We start from the raw sequence: 26,337 nt of genomic DNA on the forward strand, positions 1-26,337 counted from the left end.
TGCTCCGCAAGGGAAGAGGCCACAACAGTGAGAGGCCCGCGTACCGCAAAAAAAAACAAAAAACAAAAAAACGCTAGGCCAATTTCTAGTTTAAACTAAATGTTTCTTCCCGTCCTCTCCCTGTAACCCTGACTGGAAGCCTAGACACCACGGTGAGTGACACAGACGCAGGCAGCTGCACACCCCACACTGTGACTACGGGACCTCCAGTTTGGGTGGAGATGAGGTTTCAGGGGGCGAGAAGGCTCCGTCCCGCTGAATGGGGACCTGGTGGGGAAAGCACTCAGCGTGACTGGAGTCATCTTGTAATTGCCGCTCTGCCCTTTGGAGGTGACTGAGCCGACCTGGGGATGTCCAGGCTGTCCCCCCCCCCCCGCCATTTCCACCCACAAATGCAGAGGGCTTTGCCCTGGGAGAGCTGCTGTCCCCCGAAGGCTGACACCACGGTGGCCCTGGGGCGGGGCAGTGCAGGTACCTGGGAGGGGGCGCTGCACGAGAGCCCGGCCAGCTCGCCGATGCGCGCGGCGGCCGTGGGGTTGCTGGAGCTGATAAGGACCGGGGGGCTGATCTCCACGGAGTGGCGCTGCTGGGTGGCCTGCGACGCCCTGCCGGCCGTGGTCAGGGAGGTGAACGAGTGCCGCTTCTTCGTGTTCTTCTTGGCTTCGGGCTGCCTGGGGGCCGCGCTGCTCGGGGCAGCGGCCGGGGCGCCCTCCGCAGTGCCAACGCCCCCCGCGGGAGGCTGGTCCCACTCGATCAGCTGCTTGGCCGCCGAGTTAAACTGCAAACCAGCAGAGGACACGAGAAGGTCAGATGACAGGGATTCTCGACACCCTTGTATCTAAAGCTGAGCATCATCACTTTAAAGTTTGCGGGTGCAAGTACACCTTTCCTCCCACGTGAGATGTCTTTTCTCTCGATACGTACATCACAGAGAGATGCTAAGCCGAGGACAAACAATTCCAATGCAACACCAGCAAGACTAAGAACATTTTTCTCCCCCAAGAATCTTCAGAATGTCTAATGTTAAACGTTGCCAGTTAACAAATGAAGATTTATTTCGGCCCCCGAGGAAATGCAGGGAACAGTGGGGAGCAGGGTGTGTGGTCTCAGGGCAGCCTCTACTGCTTGGTAACAGCTGGGCTCTGCTGCCGGCGGTGACTGCGGGCAGGACCGCCACCATGAACCTGGCACACTTCCACGGGAATTACCGCCCCCTACGTCCCTGTCCTGTGCGGGCCCTCACAGAAGTGTCGGCAGAAACTCCTGATGACTTTTACTTTTGAAAATCACGTGCCCGCGATTTTCCTGAGCTTAAATTTTGAATCATAACACGTTGAGACCTGAAATCCAAGTCCTGCTGCCAAGTGAACTTGGCCTGTTTGAAAAGTTGTCTGAGTGTAAAGTTGGGGCCCGACGGTTTGTCAAAAGCTGCCCACGGCGTTGGGAACGCCAGCAAGAAAGAACACAGGGTGTTTCTGTTCCCTGAGGTCAAATGCAACATTTCTAGAAAGCTTGCATGACAAGCAGCCGCACATGTACTTACCCAGACAGTACAGTCACAGGAAACATCAGGCACAGTTTAACCTCTTAACAACCATGAAGATGAAAAACAATAAGCTCCTCGAAGAGAACTGGGGAAACAGTAAGGATGGTGGGGATTTTCCCATCCCAGCACTTTGCACATGCCTCTTTCATCAAATGCTCTTTTCGCACCTAACTGGTTTAGAACTGTGTCTCCCCAACCGTGGACGAGGACGTCCTCCCAGAAGGATGGAAATCCTGTCGTGATACTGAAAGATGTGAACTTGCTCTGGCACCGGCGGCTCAGGAAGTTGGTGACTGAGCTCTGAAGCCAGTGCTTCCAGGTGAAAACCGACTCAGAGGGTTCCTGTGGACCCGCCATCACGTGGCCTGACAGCTTTTCTATCACAAGCCTACCCCTCCTTCAGACCACAGAGATTCTATCCACGTAAAAACTTTCAAGACCCGCAGGCAGTAACGCCCCAGGAATGCTGGGCGATGCCCGAGTGCCAGGGGCAGGGGGAGGGGAATCATGACTCCAGCGGGTGTTAGGGACTAAGGGTGGGCTGCTGGGAAGGGGCGGCATTTGGCCCAGAGACCCCGTGTTCACAATGCTGCCTTGGTCCCAAGAGAATCATATGCCCCAGGAAGCAAGGCCATGGCTCTGTTTTCATGGCAGGAGTGGCCCAGACCTCGGGACAGAGCGGCAGACTGTGTGGGGTGAGGGTCCTTGTTCCTGCACAGGCTGGGGACGAGGGTCTGAAATTGGAGCAGACAGACCAGTCCCTTCATTGCCCTCACCCCAAACCCATCACCCAGTGAGACGGAAGAGCAGGACTGCGATGCCAGAGCTCAGGGGTCTGGGCATGCCTCCTTCCAGGGTGAGCTCACCTCGACGGGAAAGCAAGGACCCGACGGCTTTTCACGGAATTTCGAGGAACTCTGTATGAGCTACAGTGTGGCTTTCTTTCCACGACCTTCTCTAGCCACAACACCTAAGTTCACTGTCCCCCCGCAAAACAAATCTGTGCCCTAAAACACCTTCCTCCCAGCCCTGGGTGAGAACTAGCTGGTAAGATTCAGGGTGGACACCAGGTAATTCAGTAGCTGAGGCACAAAGCAGGGAGCCGCAGGATTTGCTGATCTTAAAATGGTAAATGTCCCTTTCTGGGACACCCTGAAATTTAGAAGGAATTAGTCTTTGAGAACTTTCGGAAGCATAAACAAACACGAGGAAGGAAATACTGACATAATAATAGTAATAACAGCAGTCATAACAAGGCAATTTAAGAAACATCAAGATATTTTCTGTGTGCAGCTGGCCTCTTTGCTAAAGAGAATACAGTTTTTTTTAAAATACAGCACTTAGGGCTTCCCTGGTGGCGCAGTGGTTAAGAGTCCCCCTGCTGATGCAGGGGACGCGGGTTCGAGCCCCGGTCCAGGAAGATCCCACATGCCGCGGAGCGGCTGGGCCCGTGAGCCATGGCCGCTGAGCCTGCGCATCCGGAGCCTGTGCTCCACAACGGGAGAGGCCGCAGCAGTGAGAGGCCCGCGTACCGCAAAAAAAAAAAAAAATAAATAAATAAAATACAGTACTTAAATTTTTCTAAAAGAGAGCAAAAAAATTTAATGAGAGCTAAGTTGAATAGTCACGGTTTTATATAAAGCTTTGCAGAGGAATCGGCCTCTAGGTTCTGAGCATCAGAGGCTACACACAGCAGGTCTGTGCAGAGGGACCTTTTCTAATTCATAACCCACTAGGGTGTCTGTTCCTCAACATGATGGTTTTTCAATAAAAGGCAAATAAAGACTTTAAAATATATATTACAAAAGTAATACATGTTCATTACTTTGAACAGGAAATAGTGTAGATTTACGGTGAGTAAAAAGTGACGGGCCTCAGCCAGGTTCTGCCTCTGTCTCCCCCGCCGACCTGTTTCCCAGTTCCCTCACACTCGACAGTTTAGAACATACCCTTCCATGTACTTTCTATGTAGATGTTGTTCACTAAGCACCTGCTTGATTAATTTTAACACAAATGCAGCCAAGCAGCACATACATTCTCTCCTCTCACAGCATCTCATGAAAAGCCCTTCCTGCGAACAGAGCAGGCTGGTCGCATGGTACCCGCTGCATCCCCCTCTTGTGCACCCTGCCCGAACAACCATATCTGCAAGGCAGACTCCCAAAAGGGAAGCTGTCAGGTCCAAGTGTAGCCTAAAGCATGTTTGGAAGGATAGTGCCTAATTGCACTCCAAAAATGTGTCGTTTTCATCATCTCTGAGGGCGAATAAAACGCCCCTGTTCCCCACATTGTTAAGTGTTAGGTGTTACCATTTTAAAAAATCTCTACCAGTTACAGTATTAGGTGTTCTCAATCATTTAAAAAAATCTCTATCAGTTGCAGTATTAGGTGTTACCTCTATCAGTTACGGTATTACACGTTATCAATCATTTTTTAAAATCTCTAGGTGTTATCAACCGTTTTTAAAGAACTCTATCAGTTGAAGAGGCAATTTGTATTTTCTTTTAATTTGTATTTCTCTATTAATGAGATTAAGCGTCTTTTTTCTTTTCCTAGGATTTCCTTATTCCCACACTTTATCCATTTTTCGACTGAGTTGTATTTTTCTTATAGATTTATAAGTGCTCTCTACAAAGTACAAAACTCATTCTTTAATATACTATGTATGCATGTATGTATATGAATGTGTATATATCTCCATTAAGTTAGAAACATTGTTCCAATTTGTTTTTTAACTTGATATGTTTGTCATATATACATTTCTCTTGGATGGGCAAATTTATTCACCTTTTCCATTATGGCATCTCAAGCTAACATCATGCTTTAAAAATCTTTTTTCTACAATCATTTTTAAAAATAAGATCACTTTTCTCCTAGTATATTTATGGTTCCTCCCTTTGTCCGTGTCTTTGAACCACGAGGATGTGTGAAGACTGAAGCAGAGACAGTGCGTTCTTTCTTCCGGTGGCCCAGCAGCTTGTAGGGCGCCCATCCCCTCCTGCCAGCTCTGAAAAGCCACCTTCACAAGCCGGGGCAAAGGGAGAACCCTCTGCTGCACTGCCAGGCCCAGTGCCCGGTCCCCAGGGACGATGCTACTGGGTGGAAATTCATGCCACTACCCCTTCAAAGCAGAAATGAGTGTCTGCCTCACGTCACAGTCCTCTGCAAACTGTTTTTACACAACGGCAACGGGGAATTTGCTTTTCCGTCCCTGCAATTTGGGTAACAAGCCTTTTGTTTTGGGATGATCTAAATACAAAAGCAAGCTTAGTCTTCATTCATAAAAGGAGACTTCCCCACAGCAGAGGAATAAACGGAGAGACTGAAGGGCGTAGTCAGAAGTCTCTTTAATGGATCCGGAAGCCTCCCCCAGGTAGCAGCTCCATTTAGGCGTCTGTAGAGATGTGCTGAACGGATAAAGACATAGACATGCTGGCCTCTCAGAACCATTGAGGGAAGGGAGCACTGCCTCAAGACCAGCACTGTCCCACCGAAGTAGAAAGAGAGCCACAAGTGTGATGTGAAATTTTCCAGTAGCCACATTTTAAAACATAAAAAGCAGCAGGTAAAATTAATAACGTATCTTACTGAACATACGGAAGATGTCATCCCTTCGGCATGTAATCAGTATAAAGTTACGGAGACAGGTACGCCCTCTGTTTGGTATGAGTTTTGCCATCCGCTGGGCACTGGCCTCCCGCCTGCATCCCAGCTGGGACAAGGCACAGCGAGAGTGTCCCCGGAGGCGCATCAGCAGCTCACGGCACGCGGGTGGGTGGGGTGGGGTGGGGCCCGTCTCCTGAGTTCATCTCTCCTGAGCTCATCGAGCGCAAGGACACCGACGTGCGCCTCCATGCCGCGTCTCTGCAGCGTCCTGGGCCCGAACGGCTGGCCAGGAACACGGCACTGCCAGCCCCACGCTCGGAGGAGCTGCTTCGCTGACCAGTCCCTTACCTTCCCCTCCGGTGGCCCCGGTGACTGGAAAATAAATACGCTAGCATGTTCTTTTCCGGGTTTCTGACTATGAAATGTAAGGGATGAAGGGAGGGAGCACGTCATCGAAAGCCTGAAAGAAGTTTGCTTCAGGGGAGCTGAGGAAAGGACCATCGAGCCTGGAGGTGAAAGGCCCAGGCGGCCTCAGGCCCCCATCCTAGCCGGCTGAGGAACAGCGGGGCCATTCGAATGCCCTGGCTTCAGGCTGACACACCAGGACGGGAACCTCTGTCCTGTGCACCAGGGGGCGTGGGGACAGGCCTGTCACCTGCGATGCGCCACACGAATGTGGTTTACTCTCACCATCACTCGAGGCCCAGCCTGCCCTTCACTTGCCCCGTCGCCTGGGGGGATGCGGGTGCGTGTCTCCTGTTTCTCAGACGTCACATGAGGCTGCCCTTTGCGATCTAGAAAGTCTTATGCCCATACAAGGGACAAATGCCTTTTCTCAACACCAAACAGAAAGACCCCCTTCACAGTAGGCAGAGGCCGAGACCTTGGGTCCACGGTGACCGGAGTTAAAGCTCGGGGACACCTTCCCTCACCCCTACTTTCTCTGAGCGACTGTTATAAGCGGGGCGCAGTGCCGGGCGGGGAGAGAGAAACATCCCCTCGACTCGGGAGAGAAGAGGTCCAGGGAAGCGGCACCTGGGTTTCTAGCAGTAATCGGGGGCTGTGCCATCATGTGTCTGCAGAGCTGGGGCAGGAGAGGTCAGGGGATGCCGGCAGCAATGGTGGAGCTTCAGCGACCTAGGGAGGGTCTCTCTCTCTCTCTCCTCTCCCCCCCCCCTCCTCTCTTCTCCTCTCTCTCCCTCTCTCTCCTCTCTCTCTCTCTCTCCCTCTCCCCCTCTCTTCCCATCTCTCTCCCTCTCCCTCTCTCTCCCTCTCCCTCTCTCTCTCTTTCGCTCTCTCTCTTCCACCTCTTCCCATCTCTCTCCCTCTCCCTCTCCCTCTCTCTTCTCTCTCTTTCACTCTCTCTCTCCCCCTCTTCCCATCTCTCTCTCTGCTCTCTCTCGCTCTCCCTCCCTCTCTCTCTCTCCCTCTCTCCTTCGCTCTCTCTCTCCCCCCTCTTCCCATCTCTCTCTCTTCTCTCTCCCCCTCTCTTCCCATCTCTCTCTTCTCTCTCCCCCTCTCTTCCCATCTCTCTCTCTCTCTGCTCTCTCTCCCTCCCTCTCTCTCTCTCTCTCCCTCCCTCTCTCTCTCTCTCTCCCTCTCTTCCTCTCTCCTTCGCTCTCTCTCCCCCTCTCTTCCCTTCTCTCTCTCTCCCCCTCTCTCTTCTCTCTTTCGCTCTCTCTCCCCCTCTCTCTCTCTCCCTCTCTCTCTCTCTCTCCCCTCTCTCCTTCGCTCTCTCTCTCCCCCTCTCTCTTCCCATCTCTCTCTCTCTCTCTCTCTCTCTCTCTCTCTCTCTGCAGCTGCTGCCAGTGTCAGCTGATTCTTTTTTAAAGGAAAGCTAGACATTTAAGCCTATGTAAAATCTCCTGATTTTCCATCTGAACAACGAATTAAAACGAAAGCACCCTGCAAGCCAAGCGTGGAAGTCCTAAAGGCCATGCCAGCCGCGGGCTCTGACAGGGCAGGAAGCGTGAAGAACATGCAGGGCCAGGAGGGGGCGACGGCGCCCAGGACCGCCGGCTAGGAGGAGACCAGGGGGGCGGGGCCGGCCGGGGCCGGGGCCGGCCGGGGGCGGGGGCGGGGCGGGGGCCGGGGGGCTTTTGCAGGGAAAGGAAGAAGCAAGCATCACGGCTGGGGTCCCCATCGCGGGAGGGTAAAGCACGACAGCAGCTGGCCGGCAGCCCGGAGGGCGATGACCGCAGGGACAGCCAGTGACCCTGGGGATTCTGGCAGGAGAGGAGGAGGGAAGTGGCACCGTCACTGAGGGGCGTGCAGACAGCGTACAGCCCGAAGACGGCGAGAGGCTGACCCTCCTCCAACAGGAAGGGGAGCCTGGGCGAGCAAACACTGGAAATGGAAACAGCAAAGGTGCGCGGATGCAGCCCTGTCTGGGGGAGCAGGTGCGGAGGGGCAGCCCTGACCCCAGGACGACAGAGACGCCAACAGTGACCACGCAGGGAGGGCGGGGGGAGCTGGACCCCGAAGGTCAAGGCTGAAGGGCAGGCCCACCATTACCTCGGCAGCGACAGATCAATCGCGGTACCCAGGAGAGCGCCCAATGGATGACTTAAAACCTGGGCCAGCTCACTGCCCTGTGCTCCTGGATCTGACAAGACACCAGGTTTGGGGTGTGTTTCTCTCTCACCAAACACACACAGTAAACAAGAAACGTCTGGTAACCTAAAGGATACGATCAACAACACATTCCATCTTCAAGGACCTCGTGAGTAGATGCAGGAAGAAGTATACACACATCCATCTCAGGAGGTTAAGAATATGGAACTGCCATTAAATTCTAAGCAAGCATTTGTTGATGTGACAGGACACACGGACAGAAATCCCACGTTGATACGTAATCAGTTAATAAACCGGTGAACGATATTTCGCCCCCCTCCCCTGGAACCCAAAGTGTTGGGGGCAGCGGGTAGGAAACAGAGAGACCGCCAGGAAGGAGTCGGCACAGAAGAGGCCATGCGGCGACCCCGCACAGGGGTTTGGGACCTTCCTCCCCCTTCCCGCCTGCAGAGATGCCTGCTCACACACCCGAAAGGCCCGGGGGACAGGCCACTCCACTGTCACCAGGGCAGCTGCTCCACACCACCTCCCGACACCCTTCCTGAAACACGTCTACTTCACTACAGGGAAGCTTCTTCCCAGGAGCTTCATCAAGGTGCCACAGATGCACACAAATATGCAGGACACTCATTCTGTCTCTTCCAGGACACAAGACAACCCTCGCTTAATTAAACGGCACCTACTTCACTGCTTTTATTTTGGGGGTGGGGGGTGGGGCTGCATTGGGTCTTCGTTGCTGTGTGCGGGCTTTCTCTAGTTGCAGCGAACGGGGGTTACTCTTCATTCTGGTGCGCGGGCTTCTCATTACGGTGACTTCTCTCTGTTGTGGAGCACGGGCTCTAGGCGCACGGGCTTCAGTAGTTGTGACACGCGGGCTCAGCAGTTGTGGCTCATGGGCTTAGTTGCTCCACGGCATGTGGGATCTTCCCGGACCAGGGATCGAACCCCTGTCCCCTAGATTGGCGGGCAGATTCTCAACCACTGCGCCACCAGGGAAGTCCCTACTTCACTTCTTTAAAAAACCTTAGTTACTACTGAATTTAGGGTGTATAAAGCAATGTGATAAAAATTTCAAATAATAAAATTTAAGACCTTAAAATATTGTGGTTTTAATGAACGTGTGATTTTTTTCTTAAAAAAGGCAACCTCAGTTCTTTGAAATTGTTGAATGGTTCATCATTTCTGAAAATTAACCTTCTGCGTGTTCAAACCTGACAAGTTGTCCCTAGTCTTGATGAAAAATCAAAATGAACTAAACACTTCTTAAGCGAAGCTTGGTAATAGCAGTGATTCTGTACCAACCTTAGGAAGACCAGCCATCATCACATATCCTCAGAGGCAACTGCAGGGCAGGGGTCTAGGGCAGACACAGGCTGTCTGAGAAAGACCACAATTCACCTCTCAATTACTGGCTGGGTGTCCCTGAACAAGACACTTGTTTAAAAAATGGAAAAATAATTGACTAAATTACAGTTTAGCTCCTAAAACGTTTATTATGCAGTCACAAAAACTGATGGTTAGTAGCACTATAATAGTGTAGAGAAAGGCAAAATCATATGTGTGGTCTCATTAAATAAAGCACAGGGAGAAAGAATGGAAGGATATTTACCAAAATGATATGTGATGGGCCTAAGGGTTCTTTCTTTCCTTTCCAACTCTTCTGGAATGTGATTATACCATAGACATAAAATCATTAAAAATGTTTTTTTATCTACGAAGTGGCTCCCAGGAAAACACTGAATCCTATACACACGTAACTACACTCCTGGCACGCGCCAGGCTTTAAGAACGGACAAGCTGCATACGACGGAAGTTTGACACAAGGACAGGGCTGCTCTGTTTTGTTTCTGCAAAGGAGGATCAGGGAAGAATGGCTTCATGAGAAATGACAGTTTTCATCAGGACCCTGAAGAAAGGGTGAGCTTTCCACAGACACGTGGACCAAGAAACATTCCCGATGAGCTGTAAAGGTATGGAAAATTCCCAGGTACGGAATTTTCCAGGAACAATCATCAGACCAATTTAGTGAGGGCCCAGGGGAATACGGCCAGGCTAAAGAATTTGAGGACTCCTAGGGGAAAGCGCTGCGGACATTAGACACCAACTAGTCATTACCCTTGGCCTCTGCTCCAGGCTCCACGGGACGCCTGCAGGTTTATGTTCTATGAAACTACCCAGAGTGCTGGAAACTGCCTGCTCGTGAAGCGAGAAGTCGATGAACATTAACCCATCTTTGGAATCTCAGCTCCCAGAGTGTGTTCCTGATGGAAAACAAAAGGAAACTCTTAAATTGTAAAGAGGCTGCTGCAGAACAGATGGGGTGCAAACTGCCCTAAATAAATCCTTTCCTAATCTACAGGGCTCCTTTTCCGATTGGGTCTGGCCAGGTTGCCTCGAGCTGTCCGCAGCGAGCAGGGGTTTTTCCTCGAGTCCAGAGACCTGCCTCTGCCCTGAGAAATTCGGAATCCAGAGATCCTCTCCCCTTCCGTCATTGTGGCAAAACAAAATGCAACTATTACTTGCACCAAGCTGACAGCTCTCAGAGGATACGAGCGCAGCGCAGGACAGAGCCCATGGGGCTGAAAGCCCTACTCAAAGCAGGGCCGGTGTAGACGTGGAGGTGAACGAATGTATTACACTGGGCACGGGGTAAGTCTCCGTCACCGGTTCCTCAACAGCAACTCGATTTCATTTATAGACATTAATTTACCTCCCTCACCAGTTCCTCAACAGCAGCTCTAGATTTCATTTATAGAAATTAATTTACCTCAAAAATGGAGGGAGAAAGTTAGTGCGGCAAGCAACTGCCTTCCTGACTTGCCAACAATGTCTCTAAATGTATTTTATAAAAATTACTTCACTTCAGAATTGAAGGGGTATTTGGAAGCCAAGCAATATCATAATTCTCTTTCCAACTGGCCCCCAATTTTCCTACATTTCTCGTTTAAAAAGAAAAGATTTCAGTGAATTGAACATTTCACTTTTGCATTTAAAAGGAAAAGAATACATCCCAAAATACGAATGACAGAATATCTTTTTACATTGTTCCATCCGCTCTCTCTGATGAAGAGATCAAAGATGACGATTTTGATCCTCGGTTCTCATTACTCTCCAGAACAGGGGGCCCCAACTGGCTGAATGTTAGGAAGCAGGCTGCACAGCAGAAGGTGAGCAGCGGGCCAGCAAGCGAAGCTCCATCTGTACTTACAGCCGCTCCCCATTGCTCCCGTTACCGCCTGAGCTCCGCCTCCTGTCAGATCAGCGGTGGCACTAGATTCTCACAGGAGCGCGAACCCTACTGTGAACCGTGCACGCGGGGGATGTAGGTTGCGCGCTCCTTATGAGAATCTAATGCCTGATGATCTGAGGTGGAGCTGAGGCGGTGATGCTAGCGCTGGGGAGCGGCTGCAAATACAGATTATCCTTAGCAGAGAGGTCCGACGGCACAGAGACCGTCATAAATCAACTGCAGACTCAGGTCACAACCTTATCAGTGAGTGGCAAGTGAAAACAAGCTCAGGACTCCCAATGATTCTTCATTATGGTGAGTTGCATAATTATTTCATCATATATTACAATGTAATAATAACAGAAATAAAGTGCACAATCAATGTAACACGCTTGAACCATCCCCAAACAATTCCCACCCCACCGCCAGTCCATGGAAAAATTGTCTTCCACGAAACCAGTCCCTGGTGCCGAAAAGGTTAGGGACCACTGTTCTAGCACAAAGACTCTAAGAAGTAAAGTGAACAAGGCTCTTCTTAGCTCCTTCAAGGGGCACCTTGACAACTTCAAACCCGATACCTAAACCTGCACCTGTAATTCCCTGAAACACAGATGACATCTCCCAAGTCCCCATGTCCACAGAAAAGGAAGCTATCATCCCCCTGAAGGCCGCTGGTGCTCCGGGAGACGCACACACGTGACTTTCCACAGTTAAAGTTGATGACACCGTTCTGTTCCCTGGGCACAGAAATATCTCCCAAGATTTGTCTGATTCTGAAAGTTGAAAACAGCAAACCTCTTTACACTTTAAATATGTGCAGTTTATTATATGTCACTGATAACTCCATAAAGTTATTTTAAAAGAATGAGTATCCTTAACAATTAGGCCACCCTACGTCTGCTCAAAGTGAGCCAAAGGAATAGTGTCAAGCAGGTGAAAATTCATGTCAGCACGTATCGAGGAGATCATCCGTAGAGGCTCCAGGATCTAATCCACAGAGTATGGCCACCGTTATTTGAGTCTGGAAATTTCTGGAAATATTTTAGTCTGGAAAATTCTAAACTAGGCATAACCAAAGATTCACCCAGCTTCATTAGAAAACAATCTCCCTAAAGTCACCGGAGAGACCTTGTGCTTTGAGGATGGTGGGGTCCGGATGTATCACCAAGATGAACCGATGAGAAAATACATGGCTGGGTAGCGAATGCTGGGCGTTCTGGCTGAAAAATGTCCAAGTTGGCCACCTCTGAAACCAGTTCATTCCTGATGTCGGCTCAAAAGGTCCTTGGGTTGCTCACTCACTCATTCAACCCATGTTTACTGAGGGTCAACCAGGGGGAGGTGACACGCGGGGACCTCGGGAGAGCGGGTGAACCAGACAAGATGCTGACCCTGGGAGCTCACGTTCCACGCAGGGCGGACACTGGGAGACAGTAGCATCCACAGATGAGACAACTACAGGTGACAAGATGCGGTGGAGTGATTACGATGACAGCGGTGGTGACGGCCACAGTCCCCCCTACACACCTCTCACTAGCTGCAGGCAGCGCACAGCACCGCTGGACGACCTCACCCTGAGGGCTCTACCATTTTACACATGAGGAGACCAGTCACGCCACAATCACCGGTCCAGCCAAGACTGGAATCCAGGCCGCCTGGGCTCCAAGCCCAAAGTTTTCCAGGATCACAGCACCTGGTGGGTGAGGCAAAGCAGGTGGAAGAGGAAGGACCTCTTTAGACGAGGTGGTGAGGGCAGGCGTGCCCACAGAGGTGACATCGGGGCAGCGATCTAACCCGAGGATGCAGCCCTTCCTTCCGGCAGTTAACTACAGAGCCAGACAGCTGCCTACCAGGCCACACCCACCTCACGCCACCTGCACACGAGGAGTGGTCACTTTCACATTCTATCTGCAGCAGAGTTGCTAACCAATTTTTTTTGTTGAAAAAACTGGGTGATAGTTTATATGAATGACTAAGAATCAAAATATTGTACGACACATTTAATAAAAATGTATAGCTCATAAGCCTACAATACACAACAATGTTTGAAATTCATCCAAAATGCCATATTCAGCACTTACTTCATTCAAACTTTGGGCTTGCTAGGAATTACATCATCTTTGTCCAAATGACCAGGAAATGTGAATGAGTCAGCTCTGAATTAATGAGGGTGTTAAAATCGTTCGGTTTTGGAGAAGCCCGATATTTCTGAACAAAACAAAGAGCAAGCTACCGATTCCTTTTTAAAAGCGCACTCACTCCTCGACAAATACACCCCTTTACACATATCCTGACACGCTGTCTCCAAGAGGCCCCTGGGTTTCCCCAAGAAACATCTACCTTCCCTACAGAACAGAACCCACAGCCTTGGGGCTCTGATGGGAGAGTGTCCAGGGGAGCATGATGGTGATCAAGGCAGGAGACCCCTCACCTTTACAGAGACCCGAGGGGCAGAATTCAAGGACATTCACGTGGCCATTCTCTCCCTAGTCACCCCCAGCCAGACTCTCCTTCTCTGCTCAAACTCTGCAGAATCTGGTACTTTAATCGGAGGTCATTTGTCGGCAGGTCACCGTTTTCTCACCTCCTGTGATACAGGTGGGGAGCCCGGTGCACAGTCCTGGTGCTGGAGGGGAAGGCGGAAGGGAGGTGGGGAGCAGGGATGGGAAGGGCACAGCACCCCACCATTGCCTCTCATGCCCTGGGTCCCCCGACTCAGCTCTCTGCTCAGCCACCACTGACACTCAGCTCCCAACTCGACCCCAGAGGTCCTGCTCCAGGCCTGCATCCCACCCCCTAGCCCATCCTGCTCAGAGTTTCTGCCCCAGGCAAGTTCCACGGGCATCTCCACGAACCAGCCACCCAGCAGGAGTCGGGGTTCCAGCTTCCGCTGTGACAAGCCCAGATGCCACTCTGCAGACTCAGTTCTGAACTCACTTCCTCACAAGACGTGGTGCTGAGATTCTCTTATAGGACCACTGCTGTCCTCTGGGTCACGGTCCGATCTGAGCTCCAAACCATGGTGCACAGGACACAGCAGGGCCAGGCCCTCTGAGACACACCATCACACACAACCTTCTCACACCTTGGGGGGTAACAGTCTGGGGGAGCAGCACCGTGAAAAAAGCAAAAGCGGGGCTTCCCTGGTGGCGCAGTGGTTGAGAGTCCGCCTAACGATGCAGGGGACACGGGTTTGTGCCCCGGTCTGGGAGGATCCCACGTGCCGCGGAGCGGCTGCGCCCGTGAGCCATGGCCACTGAGCCTGCGCGTCCGGAGTCTGTGCTGCGCAATGGGAGCGGCCACAGCAGTGAGAGGCCCGCGTACCGCAAAAAAAAAAAAAAAAAAAAGCAAAAGCACCTGACACTGGTGGAAACCTAAATGTATATCTACAAGGGATAAGAAAATAACTTGCAAGTGGATTTTTGTAACACAGTCTGTTTTTACAGTGAGGTATGGTCTGGACCCTAAAAGGGTTTACAGAGCAAGAGAAAGACATTATTCAGGAAAAAGCCCCAGTTTTTGATTCCCATGGTTAGCTGGCTTCGCTCCATGTGAGGCTGCCCTGTAAGACAGTCTACGCTTTACATGAATGGCTGAATTTCGGTAGGTTGCTACTGAAATCTGCCACCCCTTCTTCCCCTAAAGGCTGAATCCCCATGCTAATCCCCAGGTGCCAGAAACTTCCATCCTATGGCCTTACATCAAAGGGAAGCTCACGGTCTCCCCGGGAGAGATGATTCGTTCACCTCGTCTCAACTGGCAAAACTGTGGTTCAAATGAGGAAAATACTCTTGTGAAAGAAAAGAGGCAGAAGAATGAAAGTATTTTCCACTTGGGCAGAAGTTTATCTTTCCAACCGAAGTCAGAGTAAATAATCCTCATGACTCAGGTGACTCTCGGTGACTCTGGGTTTGCCGTTGGTGGATCTGTTATGCCTATCACGCAACTCTACACCTGCCCAGTAACAAAAGCACAGCAATCCTCTTCCACGCCTCACACGCCAAGTGCTAGCAAGTAGTATTGCTAATACCCAGCAAGCGAAGACAGGCTCTCACGACTAAGCTTGCGGTACCCACACTCCTCACTGTACCGATTCAGATGCTTGGGAACGCGTGTAACTTTTTGTGACCGCAGTGAGAATATGTAAATAACGTGCAGGAAGGATGACCTGAGAGCTAAGAATTATTTTTCTACTGTTTACTTTCAAAGGAGGAAAAAATATTTTAATAAACAGGAACACCTGAAGGATACGGATAAACTTCAAGGCTTTTACATGGTCTGAATTACCTTTCCACAGACTCACGGTAGTCCAAGGGAGTTCTACTAGGAAAACGCTGGCCATCTCACAGTCTGTGGGGAGACTGAACGCTGGCTACGATGACACAATTTGTCATTTTTGTCCTCAGAACCATGCCAAAATAAATGCCTCAGATGAAAAGACGGGAACACAAGTGGTGTGGGTTTTCTTTTTTTACATCTTAAGATCCATGCTTTGATATCTTAAACAAGAGAATTACTCTCAGTTTCCCGATCTGTGCTGTCTCTTACTTTCCGGCCTGTGCACACGCTGGTTGTGCGGCACGGGTGTCCTTTCTGCCATAACAATGCACCTTTTCCATGCACATTTACCCAGGACACAGACATCACTAAGAAATCGCTTCTTCCCAGAAGCCTTCTGTGACCTCAGCTAACCTTGTACGGTTGTTTGGGCTGGTCTTTCATTCTTTGAAAATCCCTTCAAATTGTGTTTTTGAAGTGAAAGTCTCATGACTAAAGGACATGAAAGTTTATGATAGGTATAACTGATTCACTTTGTTATACAGCAGAAACTAACACACCATAGTAAAGCAATTATACTCCAATAAAGATGTAAAAAAAAAAAAGAAAGTTTATGATATATGATGTAATAAGGCAGAACGTAACTTCCTAGTTCATTCTTAATTTGTGTTATTCTTTAAAACAATACATGTTACTTTACACATATTCCTAAAAAGCCTTCGCTGAAGACTTCGCTGAATTGGGTTGGCCATGCCTTTCCGAGTAAAGCTGGTTAAAGGGGGCAGCGTGGCTAGTTATTGCTGGGATGGGGTGAAGGCGGTTCACTGCTTATTTAACGTTTTCTGGAGGCTACCGTGCAAATCACTGTCGCAGCTCTGAGACGTGGGGCACGTGGAAGAACGCGTCAACAGACAGAAACACGCATCTCTCACCTTAGTCGGGGACCTTCGCCAGCCTCTGACCACACAGCTGCCGACAGAAAAGAGTGGCTGCAGACAGCACAGGGGCCGGCAGGCAGCCCAGGGTCCCACTCAACAGACACACCGATGCCCTTAGCAGGGGACAAAGTTCAGAGTTCAAACGTTTCACAGGAATTGTAGGGCAGGGTAGAGGAATTCCATCCCAGGATTTAGAACAGGTGCGTGCCTGGGGCTTTGTGCTATGAGGGCTTTTTTTTTTAAATTAATCGATTAGGTTTTCGTCTTTCTTTTTTTCCCCCTAGTTTTATTGAGACATAATGGACATGTAACACTGTATCAGTTCAAGGTGTGCAACAACGATGCGATGCAGGTACACACTGGAAAGTGATCCTGAGGATTTCTGAATACTCAGATTGCACACTGAAGACTGATTTGCTAAGCAGAACACGAACGCAACTGACGTTTCTACAGACGGACTTACCTCAACATACGAAATTGGAAATATTCCTATTTTGTCTGCCAGCATGCCTTCAGCCCAGTTTTCGTCCACTCTGCGGATCACAGTCAGAACGTCATCCTGAAGAAACAAGGAACGTTACTCTACCTCATCCCAGGAAGCTCGCCACCTAATTTTCTTTTCAATATGGGACTCAAGTCGTAAGAGTGCATGAGTAAAAGTTCCATGACGTGTCTTCAGGATGTGAATGGAAGAAGCTGATGAACTGAATGGTAATTAGCAGTCAGCTTGGCATCCCCCATCAGAACAGACAGCTGTAAACTACCAGCCCCTCCACCGAGGGGCTGAGGGCTGAATTTGTTTAGACCCACAAATTGCAACCTCAAATCCCACCCAGGCCCCCTGAACCCCTGGTCCAGATTAATTTTCAGGCTCTTTTCACTTTTTCTCTGATAATACACCAAATACCCATTTAAGTGTACACCCTACTGTTCTTCTTTACCAAAAAAACACAACATTCTGCTCAAAATCCCAAAGCATTTTATCAATTCAGTAGATATAGTCTTGTGTGCTTTGCAGCAAAGAAATTTTCATATAAAATAAGGAAGTAATGACGTTTCACTTTGTTATCCATAATTCAGGGAATTAAAATCCCCGAATGGCGCACACACACCCCGAAACGTAGCTCAGAATTACATTTAGGCCCTAAATACGAAAATGATACCACACAGCACATCAACCAAAATTATCTTTCACAGAGAACAGTCTGTGCACAAAATTACTGTCTTTGTGACTCTGAGAAGCCTGCTTCCAGATATTTTTAGAAGCACAGTGAGATAGTTCACATGAAACTATCATATGTTTTTGCACAAGGAAACAGAAGCCCTAGTCTATGCAGCCAGGTACAGAGAAGGCAATGCTGTTCTCACTTTACCTTTGCGAACGGAAGGCAATCTTTGTCGGCTTCCTTGTCTTTAACTTCAAAGTCATAAAGTGCTTTGCACTGAGGCGGGGGCTGAGGTAACGGTTTGATGATCTGCACGAAGTTGGTGGGGAAAAAGCCATGGACCCCGTTGACCTCCCCGTGGTACCAATTTTCATCCACTTGTCGCCGCAAAATGATGATGTCACCTTTGCTGAATTTAAGGTCCCCGGGCTCTTTGCCTTCATAGTTGTATAATGCTTTGGCACATGGTAACTGAGGTATTCCCTAAAGGAAAGAGAAGAGTTTTAATGAAAGGACGGTCCCCAAATGTCTGAAAATCCAACTGGATTATCATGGTTGTTAAGTCAAGGTCAACTCCACACTTTGCCCTACAAAGAAAACCTCACATTAAAAAGCTGTATACGGGGCTTCCCTGGTGGCGCAGTGGTTGAGAGTCCGCCTGCCAATGCAGGGGACACGGGTTCGCGCCCCGGTCCGGGAAGATCCCACATGCCGCGGAGCAGCTGGGCCCGTGAGCCGTGGCCACTGAGCCTGCGCGTCCAGAGCCTGTGCTCCACAACGGGAGAGGCCACAACAGTGAGAGGCCCGCGTACCGAAAAAAAAAAACAAAAACTGTATACGTACGTGTCACCAAGAGCAAACAAAACAAACAGGAGACCGTCCCCGGCCCCTGAGCTGGCATTCTGTTCCTAAGGCTAATTTAGTGAGGCTTTTGCCTTATTTGGGGTTTTTAGTACATGGAAGTGCTGCTGTGTCTGGCTTCCTGGCGTAAAACTCAAAAACTCATAAAAAACTTAATTTCCGCTATTAACTACTTTACTCAGCAGGATAAATGATAAGCACCAAAAAAAAAAGAAGGGGAGGAAAAACTCAGAACAATTCATTCATTTACTAACTGCTCTTAAGCTTGACAGATAAGCATCAGAGTTTGGCTTTTGGGGAAAACTTTTCCCACGGCATTCACTGTGGGCAGCAGCTCCTTCTCCTTCGTGGACTCAGGGATGAGCTGGGGCCAACTCTGTGCCGGGGTCTGGAACGGCCGTGAGGAGGTGAGGCACCGCTGCCGGCCGCTCAGAGGTCGTAACCCGTGATCATGCACACAGAGCCTTTACAACCTACATACGACCACTCCCCCTTTGCTCTTTCCTGCCTAGAGAGCACCGTCAGGCTGAGATGCTAACAGACGGGGTTTTGGATGTGACCACACTGCATTATGGTTTTAAGTGACGGTTTTAACACGTGCGTGTGCCCCCAGGCAATCTAATCACCAAATGGACTGGATACGATACTCCCTCTCCGGTGGCACTGGAGGTGCCCTTCCTGAGCATCAGGTGTCACTTTAAGACGACTTCTGGCCTCTCCGGGTCATGGCTGCCTACCCCTGATTCAGAGGATAAACGGCACGTCAAACAGCCAAAGTAATTCACTGAAGGAGATTCCTGAGCTCCTGCTTTTTCCGTACTTACTCATTTATTCATCATCCGGAAAACATTTATCAAGCTTTCCCTTCTTCCCAGGTGGTGTGCGAGTGCTGAGGACTGAAAGAGGGACAGGCACAGCCGTTCCCCTTAAGGGACAAGGCTCTAGAAGTCGTTAGGCCAGAGGGCAGGGACTGAGTGACCCGGGGACACAGGGACCGAGCTGTGACAGCAGCAGAGGGCAGAGGTCTTGGGGTGGAGTGGGTGGGAAATTGAAACACTTCCTGGAGGAAGGGACACACGAGCCACATCTTCAAGGAGACAAGAGGAGCCAGCAGGAAAGCTGGAAAAGAAGAAAGAAAGAGAAACGCAGGGGCGCTGGGGGCAGCACCCCCAAAGGCAAGGAGCACGCGGGGCAGAGGGACCGGCTTGACGGAGAACGCGATGCTCAGGAGGGAGCAGGCATGCGAGTGCACACAGGTGGGCAGGCAGCTTACAGGGGCCCCAAGTGACAGGCTGGAGCGTCTCAACTGCTGTGTCCTTCAGGCAGCGCCAGGCGGGAAGAACCCTGCCAGGAGGGAGAGTCCGGCCGGGGGGGGATGGGGGGGGTGGGGGGGAGAGAATGGCAGGGGGCGGGCAGGCAGGGGGACGGCGATAGTTTCTTTTTTAAGCTATTTTAAAGTCTCTCCCTGCCCCCGCCCCCTCCAAAGAAGTGGATCAAACCCTGATGGCAACAGAACTTCCTAACATAGTTTTGCATAATTAGTTTAGCTTCCAGTCAGAGATTCAGCGTCTGGCCCAGCTTTGCTTGGTGAGGTATTCTTGCTTGGCGTCAGAGGAAGAGCCGGCTGCTGCTGTCGACTGCCGCGGGCGGGGGGCCTGGCCAGCCTCGCCCGTGGCCTGCTGGGTTTGCTTAACAGGAGCTGCTCCGGAGGACACCGGAGCCCAGCCTTCCAGAAGTCCTTGGACCCTGCAAAGGCCCTCTGACCTTCGGACCCTGCTTCTAACGACACGACCCCCGTCACCCAGGCCTGACCGAACCCCATCGACTACTCCAATGCGCCCTTCGGTTTCCCCTGCGGGACGCTGATGCCGCCCGGTCCTTGCTTTGGCTTTTTTTTTTTTTTTTTTTTTTGCGATACGCGGGCCTCTCACTGTTGTGGCCTCTCCCATTGCGGAGCACAGGCTTCGGACGTGCAGGCTCAGCGGCCACGGCTCATGGGCCTAGCCACTCCACGGCACGTGGGATCTTCCCGGACCGGGGCACGAACCCGTGTCCCCTGCGTCGGCAGGCGGACTCTCAACCACTGCGCCACCAGGGAAGCCCCGCCCAGTCCTTTGAACCGGGGTTGCAGTCTTGCCGTGCTGGCTTCAGGGAAGGGTCGTAGGTCCCGTCCCCTCTCACAGAAGGGCCTCGCCACGTCCTCTACTTTACCGTGTGTTTCTGGAAGTCTGGTAGTCACAGTTCAACAATACTTCCTAAGACACACTGAAGGAAATGACAGTAAATAAACAAGCAGTACACAGCGCTCTGAGCGACACGGCCGGAGGAGCGAACTGGCGCTCGGAACACAGCCCTGGCGACATGACTGGTAGCCCTGCGGCCGGGATCCCAGCCCAGCTGCTCACCTGCTGTGTGATCCTGAGCAGGTGAGCCTCTCCGGGCCTAATTTCACCTTCAGGGTGCCATGAGGACCAAGAGAAGCAAAGCGTGTGAACCACTGCAAGCGGCCGGTGGGCAGACGCGCATCACTGCCGCCGCCCAGCAGGAAGGGCGGGTCAGCAGGGACTCAGGGCACCTGAAGACACGTCCGTCTCTGCAGCCGTATACGCCTCCTTTTGCACGAATTCACACAGCACTGGCATTTCCAGAGCACACTCACTGTGCAGCAACCCAAAGCCTGCTCCTCCTAGGGAGGCGTCGGGACTTCACGGGGGGCGTTTCTGAAGCTCACGTTCGTTTTCATCTTCTGGGTGAACAGAAGAAATTACAGACGCGCCGACACGCCCTGTCTAGTAGGGGGTGGCGTTCTGTGCGAGGCTGTATCTCACCCTGGCAGGGCCAGTGCAGGAGCTGGAAGGCTGTGTGAATTAACTGAAGATCCTATTACTGGCTCGGTGACGGAGAGCTCTGTGCACCATTAGGGCCTGTCCTCTCGGTTTTCTCTCCACCTCGATTAGTTCTGTTTGGCCAGCCAAACGCAGCACCGAGACCCAGATCCGGCATTCAGGACCGCTTGGACTGCTCCCTGGGGAGACCTGTCAGCTCCCCAGTGACCCACAGGACGGCTCTTTTCTCATGTGCTGGTGTGGGAGGGAAGGAATGTATTTCTCCGTAGATCATTTCCACGCACCGGCGGCCTGATGGACTTACTAACATTCCCATCAAAGCAATTCTACTAAGTGTTCCTAAAATCATCCAACATTCTTAACACATGAGCAGCAAGAATAAAACTTCAGGCAACAGTGATGTGCGTTACGGTCAGCCCGGTTACATCCCTGACTGCCACCGGAAACGCACCAACTCACACTGATTTGTGAATCGGTTTCTCCCAGTGACCGGGAGCCACAGAGAAGCAATCCCGAGGTCAAGGGCCACCTAACCCACCAGCGGACACCCGGGCACCCGGCCCTGTCCTTCTCTGCTGTGCTTTTCCAATTAAATTCCAAGAGGCTGAAAATCCAATTGTGTCAGACTTCCCCAAAGAAGGCTTCCTGTATGAAATAAAACGAACCCCACCCTGATTTCAAATCCAGTGAAGTGCACTGATCTTTTAAAAGACTGATCGCCACACAGATTGTGGAAGGTGAAGGAGAAACGGTTAAGCGACTGAAGAGCAATAAAGACTGCATATTCCTCACGCAGCGTCTGAAGGATGAAGCCAAAACCACCGCCTGAGAGAGCCCAGGCCTGGGCTCGCAGGGAAACGTGCCTGGAACCTCAGAGCCCCTCGGCCACTGCCCTGCAAAGGCCTGGGAGTCGTGGCCTCGCCCGGCCCCTGGCCTCCTGGCCCTCGGCAGCCTTTCCAAGCTGCTGCCCGGCCAAGGCCGCAGCATCTGCAGAGCTCACGTTTCACTTGGCTACACATGAAAGGGAGGCTCAGAAGCCAAGAGGCTGCAGAGAGCCCGGCACTGCGGCCAACCTCGCCCTGCAGCTGCCACTCAGGCCTCGGCAAAGAGCTGGGCAGTTTAGGCAATTTGAGGTGTGATAACGTTTCGGTAAACAGTGACTATTTCGCTCGTGTACAAAAGAGTACTATGCCAGTGCGCCCGTTTCTACTTTTCCAATAATTTTTGCTTCCCCATTACATACACAGGTATTTTACAGGGCATTAAAATCCTCATGAGACCGGCACGCAAATACTTCTGATTCACTGCTTTCCACTCCGTTTCCGTACCATCGACTGTATTCCAATATCTCTGGCAGAGCGCTGCTTGATGATCTAGCTGAGATCCTAAGAGGTAAATAAAACATTCACTGCCAATTGATTTTACAGACGCTAAATGCCAGCGCCCAGATACACATGCAAGACAGCCTCTCTAAATTCAAATTCCTTCATGCGTTTCTTACTGCTCCATTAAGTAAAAAAAGATTCAAAGACCTACTAAAAAGAACATCTAGAAGATATGCTTGTCACCGGAAAGCCATAAAATGTGTATAATTTAATAGTTTAGCTGTATTTCAATTGGCATAGACTCTGGCTGGTTGCAACTTGACTTTCAAAAACTTTCCAGAAAGAACTGAGGCCCAAAGAGATAACCAGATAGGAAGCACTAAGCACTGCACACAGAGTAACAGGTAGCAAAATGGTTTAGGAAAAGACTGTTTAAATGTTCCTTGTACACAAAATACATGTTGGCTTTTCCCTACCCCCCACAAAGTGAAGTATCTCTCTGGACATAACAGCATTTCATTAAAATACTGATTCTTTAATAATGAATAAGTCTTAAGTGCTGTTCTCAGAATCTCTGGGTTGGATTACCACTCAAATACGACTTGATCAGAACTTGAAATGTTTCCACTTCAATATAACAAACATCCAAGATGCATATTACGAGGTATTTTTCCAAGGCAACAGCAGAAGGGGCTGTGAATGCGATAATCCCACGAAAGCCCATCATTTTACTTGCTCTTTCCTTTAATATTTCTATGTGGACAGCACTCTGCCGGGGCATTTTGATCTGATCACTTTCTTAAGCCTCCACCTCCATTTGCCACATAACATTTTCTCATCAGACTGACTTCAACCGTATCTACCAGCACTTGGAGGACAGCCGCTGCGTATAGACAGAAATGAAGAAAACCATGTTTTTTTCACTCGCGTTTATTCTTTGTTTGTCCTTATTCTGCTGGGCCAGTGTCCCCTTCCCTGCCTCCAACCGTCTCCTCTGCCCAGACCTGGCCCCTCCACCCACCATGGAACAGGGCTGCCCAGGCTAGCCTGCCTGCTTCTGTGGCACGCGGCCGCCCCTCCTCCTACCACCCTCCCCCTTCCTCTTCCTCACACCCCTCCCGCGTTCCCACACTCCTCTCCTCCCAGAGCATCTCCTGAGCAAGCAAGCAGCTGGGGACACTTTCCAGCCTTGTTTTAGTGGCATTAACGTTGTAGGGAAGGGTCGGGGAGAGAGAGAGAGAGAGAGAGACGGAAAAAAAAAAAATAAACTAAAGGTAAAAAGAGAGGAGATGAAGCAGCAGCTTTCTCACCAATTTCCCTGGACTGCACTCTCGCTGCTACAGACTCGAATGATGATACATAACTGGCGACTTAACCAGTACTTAACTAAATGTAGAGACATAACAAAGTTAGTTCGAGTCAAGTAATTATGTTCAAACATCCGGGGAGAAAGTGAAGAGAAGAGTTCTCCAAACTTAAGAAGAACTGATATGAGACTCTGCTAACTGTTTCTCCAGGAATCATAATACTGAGGATCAATAAATACATCTGTGTGGGGTGCAGTCAGGCCCACCCCCCCGTCCCCTCTCCTACTTGTCCAGGAGAGCCCTGTCCAGAGCACAGTGTCATAGGCAGTGCTATAGGGAAGACGGAGGCCAAAGGGAAAGACCTGTATTTAGGGGATTAAAAACCCTAAGAGGGCTTCCCTGGTGGCGCAGTGGTTTAGAGTCTGCCTGCCGATGCAGGGGACACGGCTTGGTGTCCTGGTCTGGGAGGATCCCACATGCTGTGGAGCGGCTGGGCCCGTGGGCCCTGGCCGCTGAGCCTGCACGTCCGGAGCCTGTGCTCCGCAACGGGAGAGGCCGCAGCAGTGAGAGGCCTGTGTACTGCAAAAAAAAATAAAAATAAAGAATAAATAAATAAAAATTAAAACCCTAAGAATTAGAGAGGGGACAAGAGAACCAAAGGGCCACAACAGCAGCAGCGGGAGCAGTTCTGGAAGCGTGGGCCTGGCCACACCGCCTGTGTCTCTGGAATCTGAAGATGATCCCGGTTACCCTCTTCAATCAGATTAACATGCTACACCATGACTTTCACGGACCTCCTTTTGGATGCTTTCACGTCATCTTTTCCACCCTCAGCAAGCGAAGCAGTCTGCTTTCATCACCTCCGGCCTCGAACGTGCCACGCCTCCTGGCTACTGTCTGCCTGTCTGCGTCCCCCCAAAGGTGACGGTGTAGAGGCGATGGTGTAGAGGTCATGGTGTAGAGGTGGGTGCTTAGGTCAAGAGGGTGGAGCCCTCGAGAGTGGGATCAGTGCCCTAATGAAAGAGGCCCAGAGAAATCCCTCATCCCTTTTGCCCTGTGAGGACACAGTGAGAGGTACCAGCTGTGGACCCAGGAGGGGGCCTCCACCAGACACCTGATCCTGGACTTCCCAGCCGCTGGAACAGCGAGAAATCATTTCTGTTGTTTACAAGCTGCCCGGTCTGTGGTATTTTATGAGAGCGGCCCGAACGGACTGAGACAGCCCTCCACCGAAGGCCACAGGGCAGCCCCCCTCAACCCCACCTTCCTACCCGGAGGGCCCCCAGCCCCTGGACACGTGCTTAGTTGACAAGGAGGTCGGGTTTCTCCCACTTACAGTTTTCTGTCTGGGACGGATGCCTCTGTTGTTTGGAATCAGATGTAAATAAGACCAAGTTCAGGGTGCAGGTCAACAGGACAGACCGTTTCCCAGACGCAGAAGCCACGCCTGCTTTAGGACCAGAGCGGGTGCGGCCTCCGTGGGGAGGACACCCCCCGCCCCTCGTCTGGAGAAGGGGCTGCTCATCCCGCGCCTGGGCACACGGTTCTCACATCCACCCATCACTCGGCTCACAGCCTGGTCCCCACGAGAGCGCAACACCTGTGCACCTGAGCTGCATGGCCATCTCTCATCATGAGCACCCGCCTCAGTGCCTGCGATGACATCCCTGCTGGACGAATACATGAACAAATGAACGTCATCGCTAGCGGGCTGAGTGCTGCAGTGTGGACGGCAAAGTGGGAAAAACCACAGCCAAAGGGAAAGCCGCTTAATAAGGCGATTCTACAGTGGGTCGGGCTCACCAGCTGTGAACACACGGACCACACGCCTCCACGCGTGCGTCGTGTTGCTTGGGACAGCTACCCACCCTTGCGGACTGTTCTTAGCACCTCCTCTGGGGCACAGTGCGAGGTAGATACAGGGGAACAGCAGGAGGAAGGAGGCTTGTCACTCCCCGTCCCCTGGGGCTGCCGGGGAGCCTGGCACACCGAGGTGCACGCGGAGAACCTGGAGAAGCGTGAGCCGCTGCCGCTCACTGGTGTCCACTTCAGCGCGTGATAGAAACATGGCTAAAAACGCGATATGCCCTGGAAGAGGGCAGCTGAGGGCTTTGGACTGAGTGAATTGCTGGCATTTGAAAAACGTGAAGCAAAGTCTGCAGCACACCACAGCAAACAAGTATCTTCCTTACAGACTCTTTTGGTGGTTACAAGCAAACAGTCACACAGCTGATACACAGCTTCTTTTTCTTGGGTGGCCTTTAAACCGGGAGTGTACAACTGACAGACAAACCATTAAAGAAAACAAATCTTATGGATGTTTCCAAGGGCAGAGAGCTCTTGAGAATACAGTCACTGAACTAAAATGCAGGAAATTCATGTCGCTCATTGCTCTGAATATCAGTTTCTCTGTTTCATCACATTTAATAATTATGACAATATTTTGCAGAGAGCAGGAAAATTTACTGGGAAAATTTGCTGCAGTAACTTGAGCTGCCATCTTGAGGATTCATGGCAGGATGAGGGACACTTCCCGGTAAAAAGTCAACTTTCTATCTATTTGGAAGACAGCTAGATTCCTGGCAAGGCCCGTGCCCCAGCCCTGCCTGAACCTCCCACCTGCCACTGGAGTCATGGGGAAGAACGGTCCTGCATGATGGG

At 50.9% G+C, this 26,337-nt stretch overlaps 1 protein-coding gene across 8 annotated transcripts in view; it reads right to left on the minus strand.

Moving 5' to 3' along the window:
• Positions 1-26,337, minus strand: part of SH3RF1 (SH3 domain containing ring finger 1) — a 161,246-nt gene that overhangs the window by 38,911 nt on the left and 95,998 nt on the right. For 5 of the 8 annotated variants that reach the window (XM_033857515.2, XM_073805710.1, XM_019932338.3 and 2 more), the window contains exons 3-5: positions 17,545-17,820; positions 16,635-16,730; positions 476-778 (exon numbers count right to left, since the gene is read on the minus strand). In XM_033857515.2, the coding sequence (XP_033713406.1) occupies positions 476-778; positions 16,635-16,730; positions 17,545-17,820 (675 nt within the window). The remainder of the gene's footprint in view (positions 1-475; positions 779-16,634; positions 16,731-17,544; positions 17,821-26,337) is intronic. The other 3 variants (XM_073805713.1, XM_033857518.2, XM_073805712.1) reach the window with 2 other exon arrangements.

The sequence above is a fragment of the Tursiops truncatus genome, chromosome 6 (genome assembly GCF_011762595.2).
Source record: "Tursiops truncatus isolate mTurTru1 chromosome 6, mTurTru1.mat.Y, whole genome shotgun sequence".
Classification (NCBI taxonomy): Eukaryota; Metazoa; Chordata; class Mammalia; order Artiodactyla; family Delphinidae; genus Tursiops; species Tursiops truncatus.